This window comes from Hypanus sabinus, chromosome 2 (assembly GCF_030144855.1).
Source record: "Hypanus sabinus isolate sHypSab1 chromosome 2, sHypSab1.hap1, whole genome shotgun sequence".
NCBI lineage: Eukaryota > Metazoa > Chordata > Chondrichthyes > Myliobatiformes > Dasyatidae > Hypanus > Hypanus sabinus.
The window spans coordinates 112,228,882-112,246,840 of record NC_082707.1 but is presented as its reverse complement, the minus strand read 5'-3'; the positions used below and the strand labels follow the sequence as shown (position 1 = coordinate 112,246,840).

General features: G+C 40.7%; 1 protein-coding gene across 11 annotated transcripts in view; it reads right to left on the bottom strand.

Annotated features, from left to right (window-relative positions):
* Positions 1-17,959, bottom strand: part of LOC132382284 (titin homolog) — a 354,914-nt gene that overhangs the window by 46,352 nt on the left and 290,603 nt on the right. For all 11 annotated transcript variants that reach the window (XR_009508280.1, XM_059952393.1, XM_059952425.1 and 8 more), the window contains one exon: positions 12,405-12,516. Coding sequence is in view for 10 of the 11 variants with exons in the window: in XM_059952393.1 (XP_059808376.1) it covers positions 12,405-12,516 (112 nt within the window). In the remaining variant the exon portion in view is untranslated. The remainder of the gene's footprint in view (positions 1-12,404; positions 12,517-17,959) is intronic.

Genomic DNA, 17,959 nt, shown 5'->3' with positions numbered 1-17,959 from the left:
AGCATTGCAGCTTGATGGCTTCACCATTCTCCACAAAGATAAGACAGCTTAGTCTTGTAATAATAGTGTAAGTGAAGTATGATTTATGATTAACACACTGTTGTGCACAGATGTGGTGGTTCTGTCTCAGTCCTGTCACGTAGCCTGGAACATCTAGCTGTCAAATGTCTGCCGAAGGAGTTTTCCACCATCATTCTGGTAGTGGTATACATTCATCTCAGGCTCTGAAGAAGCTGAGCAATGTAATCAGCAGATAGGAAATAGCGCATCATGAAGCCTTCCCTATCATTACAGGAGATTTCAACCAGGCCAGATTGAAAAAGTCTCTGAACAACTACCACCAACATACTACCTGTGGAACTAGAGGAACCAACACACTTGACCACTGTTATATCATCATCAAGAATGCTTACCGTGCCACTCCCACACTTTGGAAAGTCTGATCATTTGGCTGTATTTCTACTCCTGTTGCATAGGCAAAGACTGAAGGCTGCAACACCAGTGGCAATGACCAAGAAGGTATGGTCAAGAGACTCAGAGCAGCGCTTACAGGACTACTTTGAGTCAATGGACTGGACAATATTCAGGGATTCACCTTTGAGTCTAAATGAATACATCACAATTGTTACCAACTTCATTGAAACTTGCGTGGATGAGCATATGCCTTTGAGAACACACCAAATATACTTGAATCAAAAGCCATGGATGAACTATGGTTCATAGTCTGCTGAGGGCTAGACCTGTGGCATTCAAGACCAGTGATCTAGAACTATACAATAAGTCCAGGTGACCTACGGAAGGCCATCTTAAGAGTGTAAAAAACAATTCTGATTGAGATTAGAGAAGGAATTGTGCATGTCAGCTGTAGCAGAGTCTGCAGGCCATTAGTTCCAACAAAGAAAAACCTAAGATCATGAATGGCTGTGATGCTTCACTCCCAGATGAGCTCAATGCCTTTTATGCATGCTTTGAAAGGGAGAATTAAACTACATTGGTACAAATCCACACAGCATCTGCTGATCCAGTGTTCTCTGCCACAGAGACTGATGTGAGAACATCTTTCAAGAGGGTGAATCCTTGCAAGGCATCAGACCCTGATGGTGTCTCTGGTAGAACTCTGAAAACCATGCAAACAACTGGTGTGAGTGTTCAAGAACATTTTAAATCTCTCACTGCCGCAGTCAGCAATTCCCACCTTCTTCAAAAGGGCGGCCAGTGGCCAAGAAGGGCAAGATGAACTGCCTCAACAACTATCACCCAGTTGCCCTCACATCTACTGTGATGAAGTGCCTTGAGTGGTTGGTCAGGGCTAGAATCAACTCCTGCCTCAGCAAGGACCTGGACCTGCTGCAATTTACCTATTGCCACAATAGATCTACAGCAGATACAATCTTTTTGGCTCTCCATTTGGCCTTGGATCACTTGGACAATAGGAATACCTATGTCAGGCTGTTGTTAATTGACTACAGCTCCGTGTTCAGCATAATCATACCCTCAGTTCTAATCAACAAGCTCTAAAACCTGGGCTCCAAGAAAGCTGAACATAAGCTAAGGAATAGCATCTTTTCCTCAAATAGTGTGTGCAGCATCTGAAATTTAACTATTTCAAATAAGTCATTTTAGTCTTGTTTCTCATATATCCAGTGTTCATAGTCCAATGAATCTACATGAAGATTTGCACACTGTGTCTGGCACATTGCATCTATCTTCACATAGATAAGCAAACACATATCTCTGCATTGCATTCCCTTGGCATCACTTAAGATGGTGTCTTAGCATCTACTAATACTATCTTGTTATTGTCTATACTTATACGATGCTACAGTCATTTTTAAAAAGGGTTCATACATTTCTCCTCACATCCTGCACTGCAAGATATACATCGGTGTTGACAGGCTGCAGAACTAAGTAGCCCATATCCTCACCTGACACAATATCTACCCTTAGGTTAAGGGAGCTTCTGAAAAATGAATGAAGACTATCAGCAAAGTGCCTAGGTTAAGCTCTGGTGAAGATAACTACACCAAATCTATTTGGAAGTGAGAAGGTTCATGTCTACAAACCACATCCCGTTAGGGAGGCATCAGGGGTTAAATGTTCCATACATTAAGTGAAATTTATTGTTTCACAAAGATCTAATAGGTTTTTGAAATGAAGGAAGTATGTTTTGAAATATGAAATACAGGTTCCAATAAAAATGATCTCAATTGAGATTAAGGAAGATTTTTACAATTGTCTGTCCTGCCCCACAAGAAGAAAAAAACAATTCCAAATATACTGTACATCTCATATATTAAAAAAAAGATTTTTTATGATGTTTTATCTTTCTATGTATTGATCAGTATGATGTTTGAGTGGGAAGAAAAGTGGACTTGCAGAGAACACGAATACCCCGACCTCTCTGTCACAGTTCCATTTGCAGGGAAACATTTGCAGAAAAATCAACATCAAATGACTGGCTGATATACTATATGGTACAGATAGAGTGGTTAACCTAGTAAAATTTCAGTCTCTCAAACTCAACTTTCTTGTGGTACTAGGTAGGCAGAAACCACACATATGTAAGCAACTTCTGTTTCATAAAGAAGTGAGATAGCTGTTATAGGGTAGAGTTCCGGCAAGAGTGTGTGAACTAAAGGAGGAAAGTCATATTTTGATTGCTTCCTCAATTGCCATTTCAACACTTCCTCAATCACAGATTTCAGGCTTCGATCAGTTATTTGACTGACATGTTTACTAAGTTCAAAGATAATTTTAACTTTTCATTGAAAGGAAAGAACAAAATCTTTTTAATGCACAAAAGAGTAACAATATTTACTGTATCATACAAGGCTATGCAATAAAGTTACTTACATGAATATTTGTAATGTACTAGTTTGGAATGACATTTCCTAAAATTAGAGGTGTGACAATGGAGCATTTAATACAACTATACATTTAGTTCAAATAATTTCTGAAAGGGAAGCAAATAAAACATTTACTTCCTGAGTTCAACATCCATTTTCAGATCATTTTTGCAGGAAAAGGCAACATTTCTGATAGCCAAACTAATTTGATTAAACACCTTATATTCAGTCTAGGTAGCCTCCAACCTGATAGCATGAATACTGATATCTCCAACTTCTGGTAATGCCCCCCCCCCCACTTCACCATTTCCATTTCCCTCTCTCACATTGTCTCCCTCCCTGCTTATCACCTCCCTCTGCTGCTCCTCCCTCTTTTCTTTCTTCCATGACCTTCTCCTATCAGATTCTCTTTTCTCAAGCCCTGTATATCTTTCACCAATCAAATTCTCAGCTCTTTACTTCACCCACCCCCACTCCCCAGTTTCACCTATCAACTTGTGGTTCTTCCTTCCTTCCCTCCCCCCACTTTCTTACTCTGACTCTTCATCTTTTTTTCTAGTCCTGATGAAGGGTCTTGGTCTGACACAACAACTATACACTTTTTTCATAGATGCTGCCTGTTCTGCTGAGCTTCTCCAGGATTTTGTGTGTGTTGAATTTTGGATTTCCAGCATTTGCAGATTTTCTCTTGTTTTTGATTGAAGCTTTATTGAAATAGTTTCAAAGGATGTTTTTTAAAGTTAAAAAATTTAACAGCTACAGTATCTCCTCAAAGGAAGATTCTCAAGTTATCCCAAAGAGTTTCGAAATGTTTCAGCACTCAACTTTTTGAAATGGGATTTGTGTGGAAATCTAAATGACGAATGTGCAGAAATCACATGACTATGGAAATGTAATAGAGGGTGACAGTGGCTGACAGCAAGCCGAGATTCCAGAAATAGAGTGCAGAAAGCAGTCATAATTCTTATTTAGTATATCTTTCTTCTTTTACACAAATTGAGTTTGTACATAGTACCTACTAGTATTTTGACATGTTACAATATGGAAACAGACGTCAGAGCATAAAAAATGGGGGAAGGATGGCCCCAGGAAGAAATATGTGTTAAAATTAGGAGGGGTATAGAGAGTAAATGACACAAAACTTTTCTGCATATCAAGATAGATAAAATTAAAAGACATAAACTTTGGGTGAGCAGTAAGAGAATCACAGTGGATCTAGCACAGGACCTTTTACCCAGAGTTAGTGAGTATCTGGATTGTACTGCCCACTGTTTTCTGTGGAGAAAACCGAGACACTAACAAGTTCCATCTAGACATTCACTTTAATTTCAGGCATAGAAGGCCATGAACCAAATGCTATAAAATAGGATTAATAGGAATGGCTGCTAATTGGATAGCAATGGAACTCAAAGTTCAAAGTAAATTTATTTATCAAGTACATATATGTCACCATATACAGAAAAACAAAAACAAACAAGCAAAATAATAATAACAAATATTGAGAACACGAAATGAAGAGTCCTTGAAAATGTATCCATAGGTTCTAGGGACAACACCATTTTGGGGTGAGTAAAGTTGAGTGAAGTTATCCTCTCTGGTTGATATATAACTGTTTCTGAACCTGGTGGTGTGGGTTCTGAGGCTCCTGCACCTCTTTCCTGATGGCAGCAGTGAGAAGTGTGCACAGCCCAGAAAGGGGGTACCTGATGATGTCTGGTTCTTTTCTGTGACAGCTTTTCATGTACAGTGCCCCCCCCCAGAAGTTTTCATGTTTTATTGTTTTACAATATTGAATCAGAGTGGCTTTTTTACTTATTTTCTTATAAGTAAATTTACTTATTTACTTATCAAAATGAAAATAGACCTCTACAAAGTGATCTAAATTCATTACAAATATGAAACACAAAATAATTGATTGTATAATTATTCATGTCCTTTAATATGACACACCAAAGCATCACTGGTGCAGCCAATTGGTTTTAGAAGTCACGTAATTAATTAAATGGAGATCACCTGTGTACAGTCAAGGTGTTTCAATTGACTGTAGTAAAAATACACCTGTATCTGGAAGATCCAACTCCTGGTGAGTCAGTATCCTGGCAAAAACTACACCATGAAGACAAAACAACACTCCAAGTAACTCCACAAAAAGGTTATTGAAAAGCACAAGTCAGGAGATGGATACACTAAAAATTTCAAGTCTCTGAGTACAGTTAAGTCAATCATCAAAAAATGAAAAGAATATGGCACTGCCGTAAATCAGCCTAGAGCAAGTTGTCTTCAAGATCTAAGTGACCGTGCAAGAAGGGGCTTGTGAGGGAGCCACTAAGGGACCTTTGACAACTGGAGGAGTTACAAGCTTCAGTGGCTGAGATGGGAGAGACTGCACATACAACAACTGTTGCCCAGGTGCTTCACCAGTCACAGCTTTATGGGAGAATGGCAAAGAGATAGCCACTGTTGAAACAAACTGACATGAAATCTTAGCTGGAGTTTGCCAGAAGGCATGTTGGAGACTCTGAAGTCAGCTGGAATTGAGCCTTTTGGCCATCAGACTAAACGCTATGTTTGGCTACAACAACAAAAGCACACTATCCCTACCATGAAGCATGGTGGTGGCTGCATCACGCTATGGAGATACTTCACTGCACCAGGCTCTGGAAGGCTTGTGAAGGCAGAGGGTGAAATGAGTGTAGCAAAGTACTTGAGGAAATCCTTGAGGAAAACCTGATGCAGTCTGCAAGAGAACTGTGACTCAGGAGAAGATTTGTTTTCCAGCAAGGCAATGACACCAAGCATAAAGCCAAAGCAGCACAGGAATGGCTTAAAAACAACAAAGTTAATGTCCAGGAGTGGCCAATTCAGAGTTCAGAATCAAAACAATGAGAATTTGTGGTTGGACTTGAAAAGGGCTGTTCACTCACAATCCCCATGCAATCTGACAGAGCTGACCAGTTTTGTAAAGAAGAATAAAGAAAAATTGCAGTGTCCAGATAGCAAAGCTGATAGAGACCTATCCACACAGACTCAAGGCTGTAATTGCTGCCAAAAGTATATTTACTAAATATTGACTTGAAGGGGGTGATCATTATGCAATCAATTAAGACGGCCATTTGGCCCATCGAGTCTGCTCTGCCATTTAATCATGAGCTGATCCAATTCTTCCAGTCATCCCCACTCCCCTGCCTTCACCCCATACCCTTTGATGCCCTGGCTAATCAAGAAACTATCCATCTCTGCCTTAAATACACTTAATAACTACAGCCCAAGAGCTGCCAGACATTCCTCATACAGTAACCCTTTCATTCCTGGTATCAATCTTATGAATCTTCTCCAATGAACCCTCTCCAATGTCAGTATATCCTTTCTAAAATAAGGAGCCCAAAACTGCACACAATACTCCAAGTGTGGTCTCACAAGTGCCTTGTAGAGCTTCAACATCACATTCTTGCTCTTATATTCTACACCTCTAGAAATGAATGCCAACATTACATTTGCCTTCTTCACAACCGACTCAACCTGGAGGTAACCTTTAGGGTAGTGGTCACAACCGGTCGATTGCAATTGACCAGTCGATCTTTGAGACTTTCCCAGTAGATCCCCAAAAAAATGAAAAATAAATAAATATGCAAATACTGTTGTAATGTGAGCATTATAAAAATAAGTAATATTAATTAGGATAATGGTAATATAGCAATACTCCAGCTACTGAGAGCTGTTTGTAGAGAGAGATTGTTTCCAGGTTGTGGAGTTTTAGTTCCGTTCTTTCTGCCCAGTACGCATTTGTGTATAGCTCCCCTGCCATGCACCATGGTAGAAAAGACCGGAAGTAAAACCCTGCAACCCGGCAGCAACATCTCTTTACAAACAGCTTTGCATTGCCGCATAGCAGGCGTATTGCTATATTTCATTTATCCTAATTTGTATTAATTTATCTTTATAATGTTCACATTACAACACTTCTCCCCCTTTATATTCCAACATTCCCCAAATGTAAATAACTGGGAAAAAAAAACAGTGGTGTCATTATCTTGTGTACCTCTGAAAGTTATACTCATTTCTCAGTAACAGCTTACCAATACAAAACACCTGAAAAACGTGGCAGATTCAACATTCCGTCTAACAAAAGAAACTGTCCATTCAAATATTCAGTCTGTCAGGAGGTTTGAGAGGGCACTGTACTGCAACAGATTAAAATTATGAAATCTAAGTACAGGAGCTGTCTTACTGACAGACACCTCACAGACTGTCTCAGACTGGCTGTCTGTAGTTATGTGTCATTGTCCCTTCTGGCAAACCCCTCGTTTTACCCTGGCTATTTACCTCAGGAGTTGGGCCTCAACCCCCTCGTTTAGTTTCCAATCATTCCCAGGTTCCACTAACTACACAAACCTGCTTTCCATCAGCAAATGCAGTATAAAAACCCTTGACCACAACAAGGAGCTGCCAGTTCATTGGTCGACTCTGGTGTGAGTAACCTTGTCTCATGGTTCTTAGGACTGCCAGTTCTAAGTCTAGCATCGTTCCTGGATACTAATTCCACACTGGTTACATCAAGAACGTCTCCTGACTCTGCCTCTGTGCCTGTGTCCTACACTTGGGTTCATCCTCAGCCTTGTTTTTGCAACATTATGAGCCAAATTTCAGGGAACTAGCAGAAAGTATTCAGCCCCAGTCATCACACTGAGTGCAACAGTCAATTTTTATTCATTTATTTTTGTGTTGAAATAAAATTAAATAATGAAACACAGAATTAAAGGTTTTGTAATGTGAGCGTTACAAAAATAAGTAATACTAATTAAGATAATGGTAATATAGCAATACTCGTGCAACGGAAAGCTGTTTAATGTAAAGAGAGGTTGTTTCCGGGTTGCGGGGTTTTACCCCGCAATGTTTCATTATAATGTTTCATTATTTACAGGGTCTTTTCTGCCCTGTGTGCATGCCTGTGACTGAATGATTTAGTAGGTCGATGTTGCCTTTCACTAAGGCCGAGGTAGGTGATCTTGGGCTTAAAAAAGTTGGTGACCACTATTTTAGGGTATTTTGCACAAGGACTCCCAAGTCCCATTGCATCTCTGCAGCTTGAATTCTCTCCCCATCTAAATAATAGTCTGCCCGTTTATTTCTTCCACCAAAGTGCATGACCATACACTTTCCAACATTGTATTTCATTTGCCACTTCTTTGCCCATTCCCCCAAACTATCTAAGTCTCTCTGCAGGCTCTCTGTTTCCTCAACACTACCTGCTCCTCCACCTATCTTTGTATCATTGGCAAACTTAGCCACAAATCCATTAATACTATAGTCCAAATCGACATACATTGTAAAAAGCAGCGGTCTCAACACCGACCCTTGTGGAACTCCACTAGTAACTAGCAGCCAGCCAGAATAGGATCCCTTTATTCCCACTCTGTTTTCTGCCGACCAGCCAATGTTCCACCCATGCCAGTAACTTCCCTGTAATTTTGTCGGTTCTTATCTTGCTAAGCAGCCTCATGTGCGGCACCTTGTCAAAGGCTTTCTGAAAATCCAAGTACACCATGTCTACTGCACCTCATTTGTCTACCCTGCTTGTAATTTCCTCAAAAAATAGCAGTAGGTTAGTCAGGCAGGATTTTCCTTTCAGGAAACCATGCTGGCTTTGGCCTATCTTGTCATGTGCCTCCATGTACTCATAATCTCATCCCTAAAAATCGATTCCGACAACTTCCCAACCACTGATGTCAGGCTAATTATTTTGTGTTTAATAATTGTAAGAAATTTAGACCAATTTTGATATGTAAGTTTTCTTTCTGTTGATCAGTGTCCAAAAAACCAAACTAAATCTACTGTGATTCAATGTTGTAAAACATGAAAACAGCTTCTAAGAGGAGTGAATACTTTTTATAGGCACTGTAGATGTGCTCTGGTTGGGAGGGCTTTTCTTGTGATGTTCTGGGCTGTAGCCACTACTTTTGTAGGCTTTTTCATTCCAGACATCATGCAACCAGACAATACAGTCGGCTCTCCTTATCTGCGAGTTCCGCATGCGCGAATTCAACCAACCGCAAATCGAAAACCTGGAAGTGCTCTTCCAGCACTTGTTGTTTGAGCATGTACAGACTTTTTTCTTGTCATTATTCCCTAAACAATGCAGTATAAAACTAGTTTACATAGCAATTACATTGTATTAGGTATTATAAGTAATCTAGAGATGATTTAAAGTATACCGGAGGATGTGCTTAGGTTACCGTGGTTCAGGATCGAAAAAAAATCGGAAGTGCTCTTACTATGTAAGTCGGAACAGGTACATCCGGTATTATTTGGCATCAGTTAGTCAAACGTTTGTCTTAGTATATAATATATATTTTACCTTTCTATGCATATAAAACACTTAAGAATGTATGTTTCAGTGCCGGGCTCAGGAAGTTCCCGAGTTTGATCCAGTGACAGACCATTTCCGAGTGCGCTCTCCTTCCGTGCCTGGTTGATGTGGAGGGTCAAAAACCCAAAACCCAGTAATTAAACCACTGTGTTGCTTAGTAACAATTGTAGCTTTCATCGGGGCAGGGCCTTTCTCACTTTATCCTTTAAAATTGTTCCGATTGTTGAGTCCAACGCTTTTCCAATAACCAATGGTGTTTCATGTCTTTTAGATTGCTTTATTATTTCCCCTTTATTTTCAATCGTGATTATTTTCGTGAACAGAATCACTGCAGATTCAGAGCTCGGCCACCGGGTTTTAATGTCCACCACACTGAGACAGGTTAAATAAGGTCTAGGGTTCCACTGGGTCCTAAGGTCCACCACAATGAGACAGGCTGAATAAGGGACTTGAGCATCCGCATTTTTTGGTATCCGCGAGAGGTCCTGGAACTAATCCCTCACGGATAAGATGGACCGACCGTATTCTCTCCACCACATATCTATAGAAGCTTGTCAACATTTTAGATGACATGCTAAATTGTCGCAAACTTCTAAGAAATTATAAGTGTTGCTCTGCTGACACTGTACTGCTGGACAAAGGACTCTGAATTGATAATATTGAGGAATTTAAAGTTTCTGATCCTCTCAAGTTATAATCCCGTGATGAGGACTGGCTCATGGACCTCTGGTTTCCTCCTCTTGTAGTCAATAATCAGCTCCTTGGTCTTTCTGACTTTGAATGAGAAGTTGTTATTGTGACAATCTTCTTCCTATATGCTGATTTGTCACCACCTTTGATTCAGCCAATGACAGTGGTGTCATCAGCAAACTTAAATATGGCATGTGCTTAGCCTTGCAGTCATAAGTATAAAGCGAGTAGAGCAGGAGACTAAGCACATAACCTTGAGGTGCACCTGTACTAATGGTAACTATGGAGGAGTTATTGTTGCCAATCCGAACTGACCGAGTTCTGCAATTGAGGAATCCAGGATCTAGTTGCACAAGGAGATATTGAGACCTCAGTCTTGGAGCTTATTGATTTATTTTGAGGGGATGACAGTATTGAATGCTGAGCTGTAGTCCACGAAAGAGCATCCTGATGGGTGTATCTTCATATAACCATATAACAATCACAGCACGGAAACAGGCCACCTTGGCCCTCCTAGTCCGTGCCGAACCCTTAATCTCACCTAGTCCCACCTACCCGTACTCAGCCCATAATCCTCCACTCCTTTCCTGTCCATATACCTATCCAATTTTACCTTAAATGACACAACTGAACTGGCCTCTACTACTTCCACAGGAAGCTCATTCCACACAGCTATCACTCTTTGAGTAAAGAAATACCCCCTCGTGTTTCCCTTAAACTTCTGCCCCCAACTCTCAAATCATGTCCTCTAGTTTGAATCCCCCCTACTCTCAATGGAAACAGCCTGTTCACGTCAACTCTATCTATCCCTCTCAAAATTTTAAATACCTCGATCAAATCCCCCCTCAACCTTCTACGCTCCAATGAATAGAGACCTAACTTGTTCAACCTTTCTCTGTAACTTAATTGCTGAAACCCAGGTAACATCCTAGTAAATCGTCTCTGCACTCTCTCTAATTTATTGATATCTTTCCTATAATTCGGTGACCAGAACTGCACACATTATGCCAAATGTGGCCTTACCAATGCCTTGTACAACTTTAGCATTACATCCCAACTTCTGTACTCAATGCTTTGATTTATAAAGGCCAGCGTTCCAAAAGCCCTCTTCACCACCCTATCTACATGAGACTCCACTTTCAGGGAACTATGCACAGTTATTCCTAGATCTCTCTGTTCCTCTGCATTCCTCAATGCCCTACCATTTACTCTGTATGTTCTATTTGGATTATTCCTGCCAAAATGTAGAACCTCACACTTCTCAGCATTAAACTCCATCTGCCAACGTTCAGCCCATTCTTCTAACCGGCATAAATCTCCCTGCAAGCTTTGAAAATCCACCTCATTATCCACAACACCTCCTACCTTAGTATCATTGGCATACTTACTAATCCAATTTACCACCCCATCATCCAGATCATTTATGTATATTACAAACAACATTGGGCCCAAAACAGATCCCTGAGGCACTCCGCTAGTCACCGGCCTCCATCCCGATAAACAATTATCCACCACTACTCTCTGGCATCTCCCATCTAGCCACTGTTGAATCCATTTTATTACTCCAGCATTAATACCTAACGACTGAACCTTCTTAACTAACCTTCCATGTGGAACTTTGTCAAAGGCTTTGCTGAAGTCCATATAGACTACATCCACTGCCTTACCCTCATCAACATTCCTCGTAACTTCTTCAAAAAATTCAATAAGGTTTATCAAACATGACCTTCCACGTACAAATCCATGCTGGCTACTTCTAATCAGATCCCGTCTATCCAGCACTTCACTTTCCAGATATTCCAGGGTTGAGTGAAGAGCCATTGGAACTGCATCTGCTATTGATCTGATGTGACAGCAAGCAAAGTGGAGTGGATCCAAGTCACTCTTCAGGAAGGAGGTGATAGTTTCATCACCATCCTCTCAAAACACTTTATCACAGAGGATGTAAATGCTACTGGGTGATAGTCATTGAGGTAGGTTACCACGTTATTCTTAGGCACTGGTAAAATTGAAACCTGCTTGAAGGATCTGGTGGGCTGAATGTTTTGTTTCCATGTTGTATGACTTTCTTCTATAGGCCAAGTATTTCTCCAGTCACAGATTTTTCTCCTGGCTTCGAATTACCTTGGTTGTTGTACAGCTCTTTGCTACTCTGATGTCAAGAATTCATATTTTGAAGATAAAATTTAACATCTATTTCTTATTTCTCTCATGGTGTAAGAAACGACAGACTTTAATAACCCAAGAATAAACAGTTATAGATTAATTTGCAGCTACTATAAAAAGTGTCACATGTATTGATTCCAGTGAATTTTTAATCTGTATAAAAATTGAGATTAATTTGAGAAATTTAAAAGTAGAAGATAAGGCTCTTCTTTCTCACATAAGCTCAAATTAAAATTTTGAAGATTTGTTATTGTGGTCTCAATTTCTACACTGCAAAACAATAGTTAAGTTGCCAACAGAATACAGTGTTGTCCCATTTTTACTCTTGCACTTACTTAAAGCTTCTGGCTCTCCCAGTCAGTCTGTCTTTGCCCTTTGATTTACTGCTGTCTGTGGCTTCAAACCATGGAAATAATTCCTTGGTCTTGTTAGAATGATTCCTATCATCTGAAACAAAGCAGGACAGATTTAAGTAATAGAATTAGAAGGAAATACTAAAGTGCTTTTTGAGTAAACGTTTTTGTAGAAAATTTAAAAGAGCACTACTTTTTGACATTGTGATGGAGAGACAAAATTCTTTATTATTTACATAAAAGAATTCTTAGCTGCTTAAACAGCTCTGCAACAAGTTTTTAAAAAGCTTAATTTAAGACATTGAAAGAGTGTTCTCATGTTTCTCTTTTTCAAATTCTGTCTACTGCATCGTACCATAAAATACAAAAGCATATTATTGCTCGTGGTATCAGTAAGACAAAGTATAATGCATGTGAAGTGAGTGGTGAAATGTAGAAATACCAGAAGCATTAATCCTAATTTCTGAAATCATGATCAGACTCCTTATCAGTTTCTCCATGCAGTAGTACTCCATACATGGTATGATTTCAGAACAGTGCATGAAAAGCAACAGTTGGAACCACAAAAGGTAAAAAGCAGAGCTCTAGCAAGTTGAAGAATGAGCCAGGGAATTAAAAAAATGTCCATTTAATATGTATTTTAATAGTTACAAATATCTATTGATACAATTTTAATCTAGAAATATGGGAAGGCACCTCAGACCTATGGAATGTTCACTCTGTGCCACGGGCAAGCAGCCTGCAGAAGGGACATGATCTCCCTTGATCTTGAACAAAAGCTGACATCACTGCTCACCATCAGTGAGACAGTGTGTTTCATGGATAGCACACTTTAAATGATGCCCCCTTAGTGCTCCGGTCATGGATTATACCAGGTGGCTGTGAAAAATTCTGGTGAAGCAGAATGAGAAATTTGTGACCTGCTGACAGATTTTACTTGAGTTAAGAGAGGCATTAAGAAGCAGAATCGCTCTTAATTTCTGTCACTTTCCAATACATGCAGAAACAGCAGGAGGATGTACTTTACTGGAAGTAATTCTAATGAGACCTGTACAGGTCAGACAAATTGAACATCAACAAAGTTAGGATCAATGTCTTCATGACAGATTGTGGAGGGGAATGGAGAGCATAACCTAATTTGATGGTGTGGGGGAGAGGTGGAATGGATGTAGGAAGGTTACATTAAGATGCAAAAAAAAAGTGGAAAAAGGATAGTTTGATGTACATCATACCAGAACAAGAAACAAAATCTTTAGATAGGGTCAAAGGTATATTTACAGCAATGTGAAGGCAGGCAGTGTACCGGACAAGGCTGGGAATCCACAGGTGTAATTATTCACATAACATGATATGTTATGGCAACATAGAGACCTGTCTTAAGAAAAGGCAGGAATTTGTCCCATCAATTCCCTGATCATTTAAAATTTTATCTACTTCCCCTATAAATTCCCTCAATGACTGAGCCTCCACAGACTTTGTGCATTTACTAAGCAAGCTTGGCATAGTGACTTATAAATTCTGCCTTAGTGAAGGACTGCTGACTGGCAGTGGAGACAACTGGCCATGAACTCTGACAACTTCAAGCAACTCAGAACTGACACACAAAACTGTAGCTATACACTCATCAACCTACACAGCACAGCTTCACCCCATCATGTTCATGCCAACATTTTGCCCATCTACACTAATCCACACTTGAACCATATCCTTCTATACCTTGCCTGTTTAAATGTAATGATTGTAACCACAAGGAACTCTGAAGATGCTGGCTATCTGGAGGAGCTCAGCAGGTCAGACAACATGTATGGAAAAGAATAAACAGTCCATGTTTCAGAATGAGACCCTTCTTCAAGTCTGAGAAAGAAGATGGAAAATGTCAAAATAAAATGCTGGGGGGAGAAAAAGGTGGAAGGTGATAGGTGAAGCCAGGTGGGTGGGAAAGTACTACGGCAGGAAATTTTAAAAAATCTGATTGGAAATGATAGTGGACCATAGGAGAGAGGGAATGTAGGGGGGAGGGGGAAGAAGTAATAGGCAGGAAAGAAGAAGTAAAAGGTCAGAGTGGGGAATAATTGATATAAATCAATATTCATGCCATCAATTTGTAAGGTACCCAGACGGAATATAAGGTGTTGCTCCTCCATCCTGAGGGTGGCCTCATCTTAGCACAAGAGGAACACATAGGGATGGGAATGGGAATTAAAATGTTTGGCCACCTGGAAGTCCTAATTGTGGCAGGTGGTGCGGAGGTGCTTAACAAAGCAGGCCCTCAATTTACGATGGGTCTCACCAAGGTAGAGGAAGCCACATCAGAAGCACTTGACACAATGGATGACCCCAGCAGATCTGCAGGTGAAATGTTGCTTCACCTTGAAGGACTGTTGGAATGAAAGGGATGGAGGAAGTGTATGGACAGGTGTGGCACTTAGGCCACTTGCAGGGATAAGTGTCGGGAGGGAGGTTAGTGGGGAGGGATGAATGGACAAGGAAATCGTAGAGGGAATGATCACTGCAGAAAGTGGTGAGGGGAGGTAAAAGTATGTTTAGTTGTAGGATCCATTTAGAGATGGTAGAAGTCAGAGGATAATATGTTGGATACAGAGGCTGATGGGCTGGTAGGTAAGGACAAGAGGACCACTCACTATTAATGCGGCATGAAGATGGGGTGAGTGCAAATGTATGGAAAATGAAGGAATTTGGGAGAAGGCAGCATTAATAGCACAGGGAGAGAGACACTTCTTTAAAGAAAGAGGACATTTCCGACATCCTGGAATGGAAAGTCGCATCCTGGAAACAGATGTGGTGGAGGCAAAGAAACTAGTGGTGGTAACTGATTCACTGATTCCACCACCTCCTTGGCATTATCCTTTGGGAATAAGTATTTTGCATTATTCGTCACTGCGGAGGACACTAGCAGTATGCCAGACATTCGAGTGTGTCAGGGCAAAAGTGTGTGAAGTTGTCATTACCAGGGAGAAGGTGCTTGGGAAACTGAAAGGTATGAAGGTAGATAAGACACCTGGACTAGATGATATACACCCGAAGGTTCCGAAAGAGGTGGCTGAAGAGATTGTGGAGACATGGGTAATGACCTATCAAGAATCACTAGATTTTGGAATGGTTCTGAAGGAACGGAAAATTGCGAATGTCAGCCTTCTCTTCAAGAAGGGAGAGATGCAGAGGAAAGGAAATTATAGGCTAGTTAGTCTGATCTCAGTGGTTGGAAAGATGTTGAAGTCGATTGTTAAGGATGTGGTTTCAGGGTACTTGGAGGCACATGATAAAACAGGCCACAGTCAGCATGGTTTCCTCAAGGGAAAATTTTCCCTGACAAATCTGCTGGAATTCTTTGCAGAAATAATATCAGGATAGACAAAGGAGAATTGGTAGATGTTGTGTACTTGGATTTTCAGGTCTTTGAGAAGGTATCACACTAGGAGCTGCTTAACATTTTAAGAGCCCATGGTATTACAGAAAATAAACTAGCATGTATAAGGCATTGGCTGATTGGCAGGAAGCAAATAGTGGAAATAAAAGGAGCCTTTTCTGGTTGGCTGCCAGTAACTAGTGGTGTTCCACAGGGGTCTGTGTTGTTACCATCTCTTTTCATGTTATATGTCAATAACTTGGATGATGAAATTGATGGCTTTTTGGCCAAGTTTACAGACACTACGAATATAGGTGTAGGAGCAGGTAGTTTGAGGAAGTAGAGACTACAGAAGGACTTGGACAGATTAGGGGAATGGGCAAAGAGGTGGAAGATGGAATACAGTGTCAGAAAGTGTATGATCACACCAGCAGGAAAATGACAAGCCACGATGAAATGATGGAGCAGACTCAATGGACCAAATGGCCTAATTCTGCTCCTATATCTTATGCTCCATATCACCTCTGTGTAAAAACTTACTCCTCTAATCCCCTTAAAAAATCCTTCCTTTCACCATAAACCTACGCTTGCAAAAAGGTTCTGTCTACCTCATCTATGTTTTTTATAATTTAATATAATTGTCAGGTCACTCCTCAGCCTCTTTTACTCTAGGAAAAACAAGCCCAGCCTATCCATTCTCTCTCCATAACTAACATCCTCCAATCTGGGCAACAGCCTGATAAAACTTCTCTTCATTCTTACTAGTACGATCGCATATTTGTTAGACAATGGTGACCAGAACTGAATACAATGTTCCAAATATGGTTAAACCAATGTTTTGTTTTTACGTAACCTGACATAACCTCCCAATTCTCATATTAAATATGCTGACCCATAAAGGCATTCTTTCTGTACACTTCAGAAACATAGAAACCCTACAGCACAATACAGGCCCTTCGGCCCACAAAGCTGTGCCGAAATTGTCCTTACTGAGAAATTACCTAGGGTTACCCATAGCCTTCTATTTTTCTGAGCTCCATGTACCTGTCCAGGAGTCTCTTAAAAGGCCCCATCGTATCCACCTCCACCACCGTCGCTGGCAGCCCATTCCACGCACTCACCACTCTCTGTGTAAAAGACTTATCCCCGATATCTCCTCTGTACCTACTTCCAAGCACCTTAAAACTGTGCCCTCTCATGCTAGCCACTTCAACCCTGGGAAAAAGCCTCTGACTATCCACACGATCAATGCCTCTCATCATCTTATACACCTCTGTCAGGTCACCTCTCATCCTCCATCGCTCCAACGAAAAAAGGCTGAGTTCATGTAACCTATTCTCGTAAGGCACACTCCCCAATCCAAGCAACATTCTTGTAAATCTCCTCTGCACTTTTTTGATGGTTTCCACATCCTTCCTGTAGTGAGGCAACCAGAACTGAGCACAGTACTCCAAGTGGGGTCTGACCAGAGTCCTATACAGCTGCAACATTACCCCTCAGCTTCGAAACTCAATCCCACAATTGATGAAGGACAATACACTGTATGCTTTCTTAACCACAGAGTCAACCTGTGCAGCAGCTTTGAGTGTCCTATGGACTTGGACCCCAAGATCCCTCTGATCCTCCACACTGCCAAGAGTCTTACCATTAATACTATAGTCTGTCATCATATTTGACCTACCAAAATGAACTACCTCATACTTATCTGGGTTGATCTCCATCTGCCACTTCTCAGCCCATTTTTGCATCCTATCAATGTCACACTGTAACCTTTGACAGCCCTCCACACTATCCACAACACCCCTAACCTTTGTGTCATTAGCAAACTTACTAACCCATCCCTTTACTTCCTCATCCAGGTCATTTATTAAAATCACGGAAAGTAAGGGTCTCAGAATAGATCCCTGAGGCACACCACTGGTCACTGGCCTCCATGCAGAATATGACCCGTCTACAATCACTCTTTGCCTTCTGTAGGCAAGACAGTTCTGGATCCACAAAGCAATGTCCCCTTGGATCCCATGTCTCCTTACTTCCTCAATAAGCCTTGCATGGGGTATCTTATCAAATGCCTTGCTGAAATCCATATGCACTACATCTACTGCTCTTCCTTCATTAATGTGTTTAGTCACATCCTCAAAAAATTCAATCAGGCTCGTAAGGCATGACC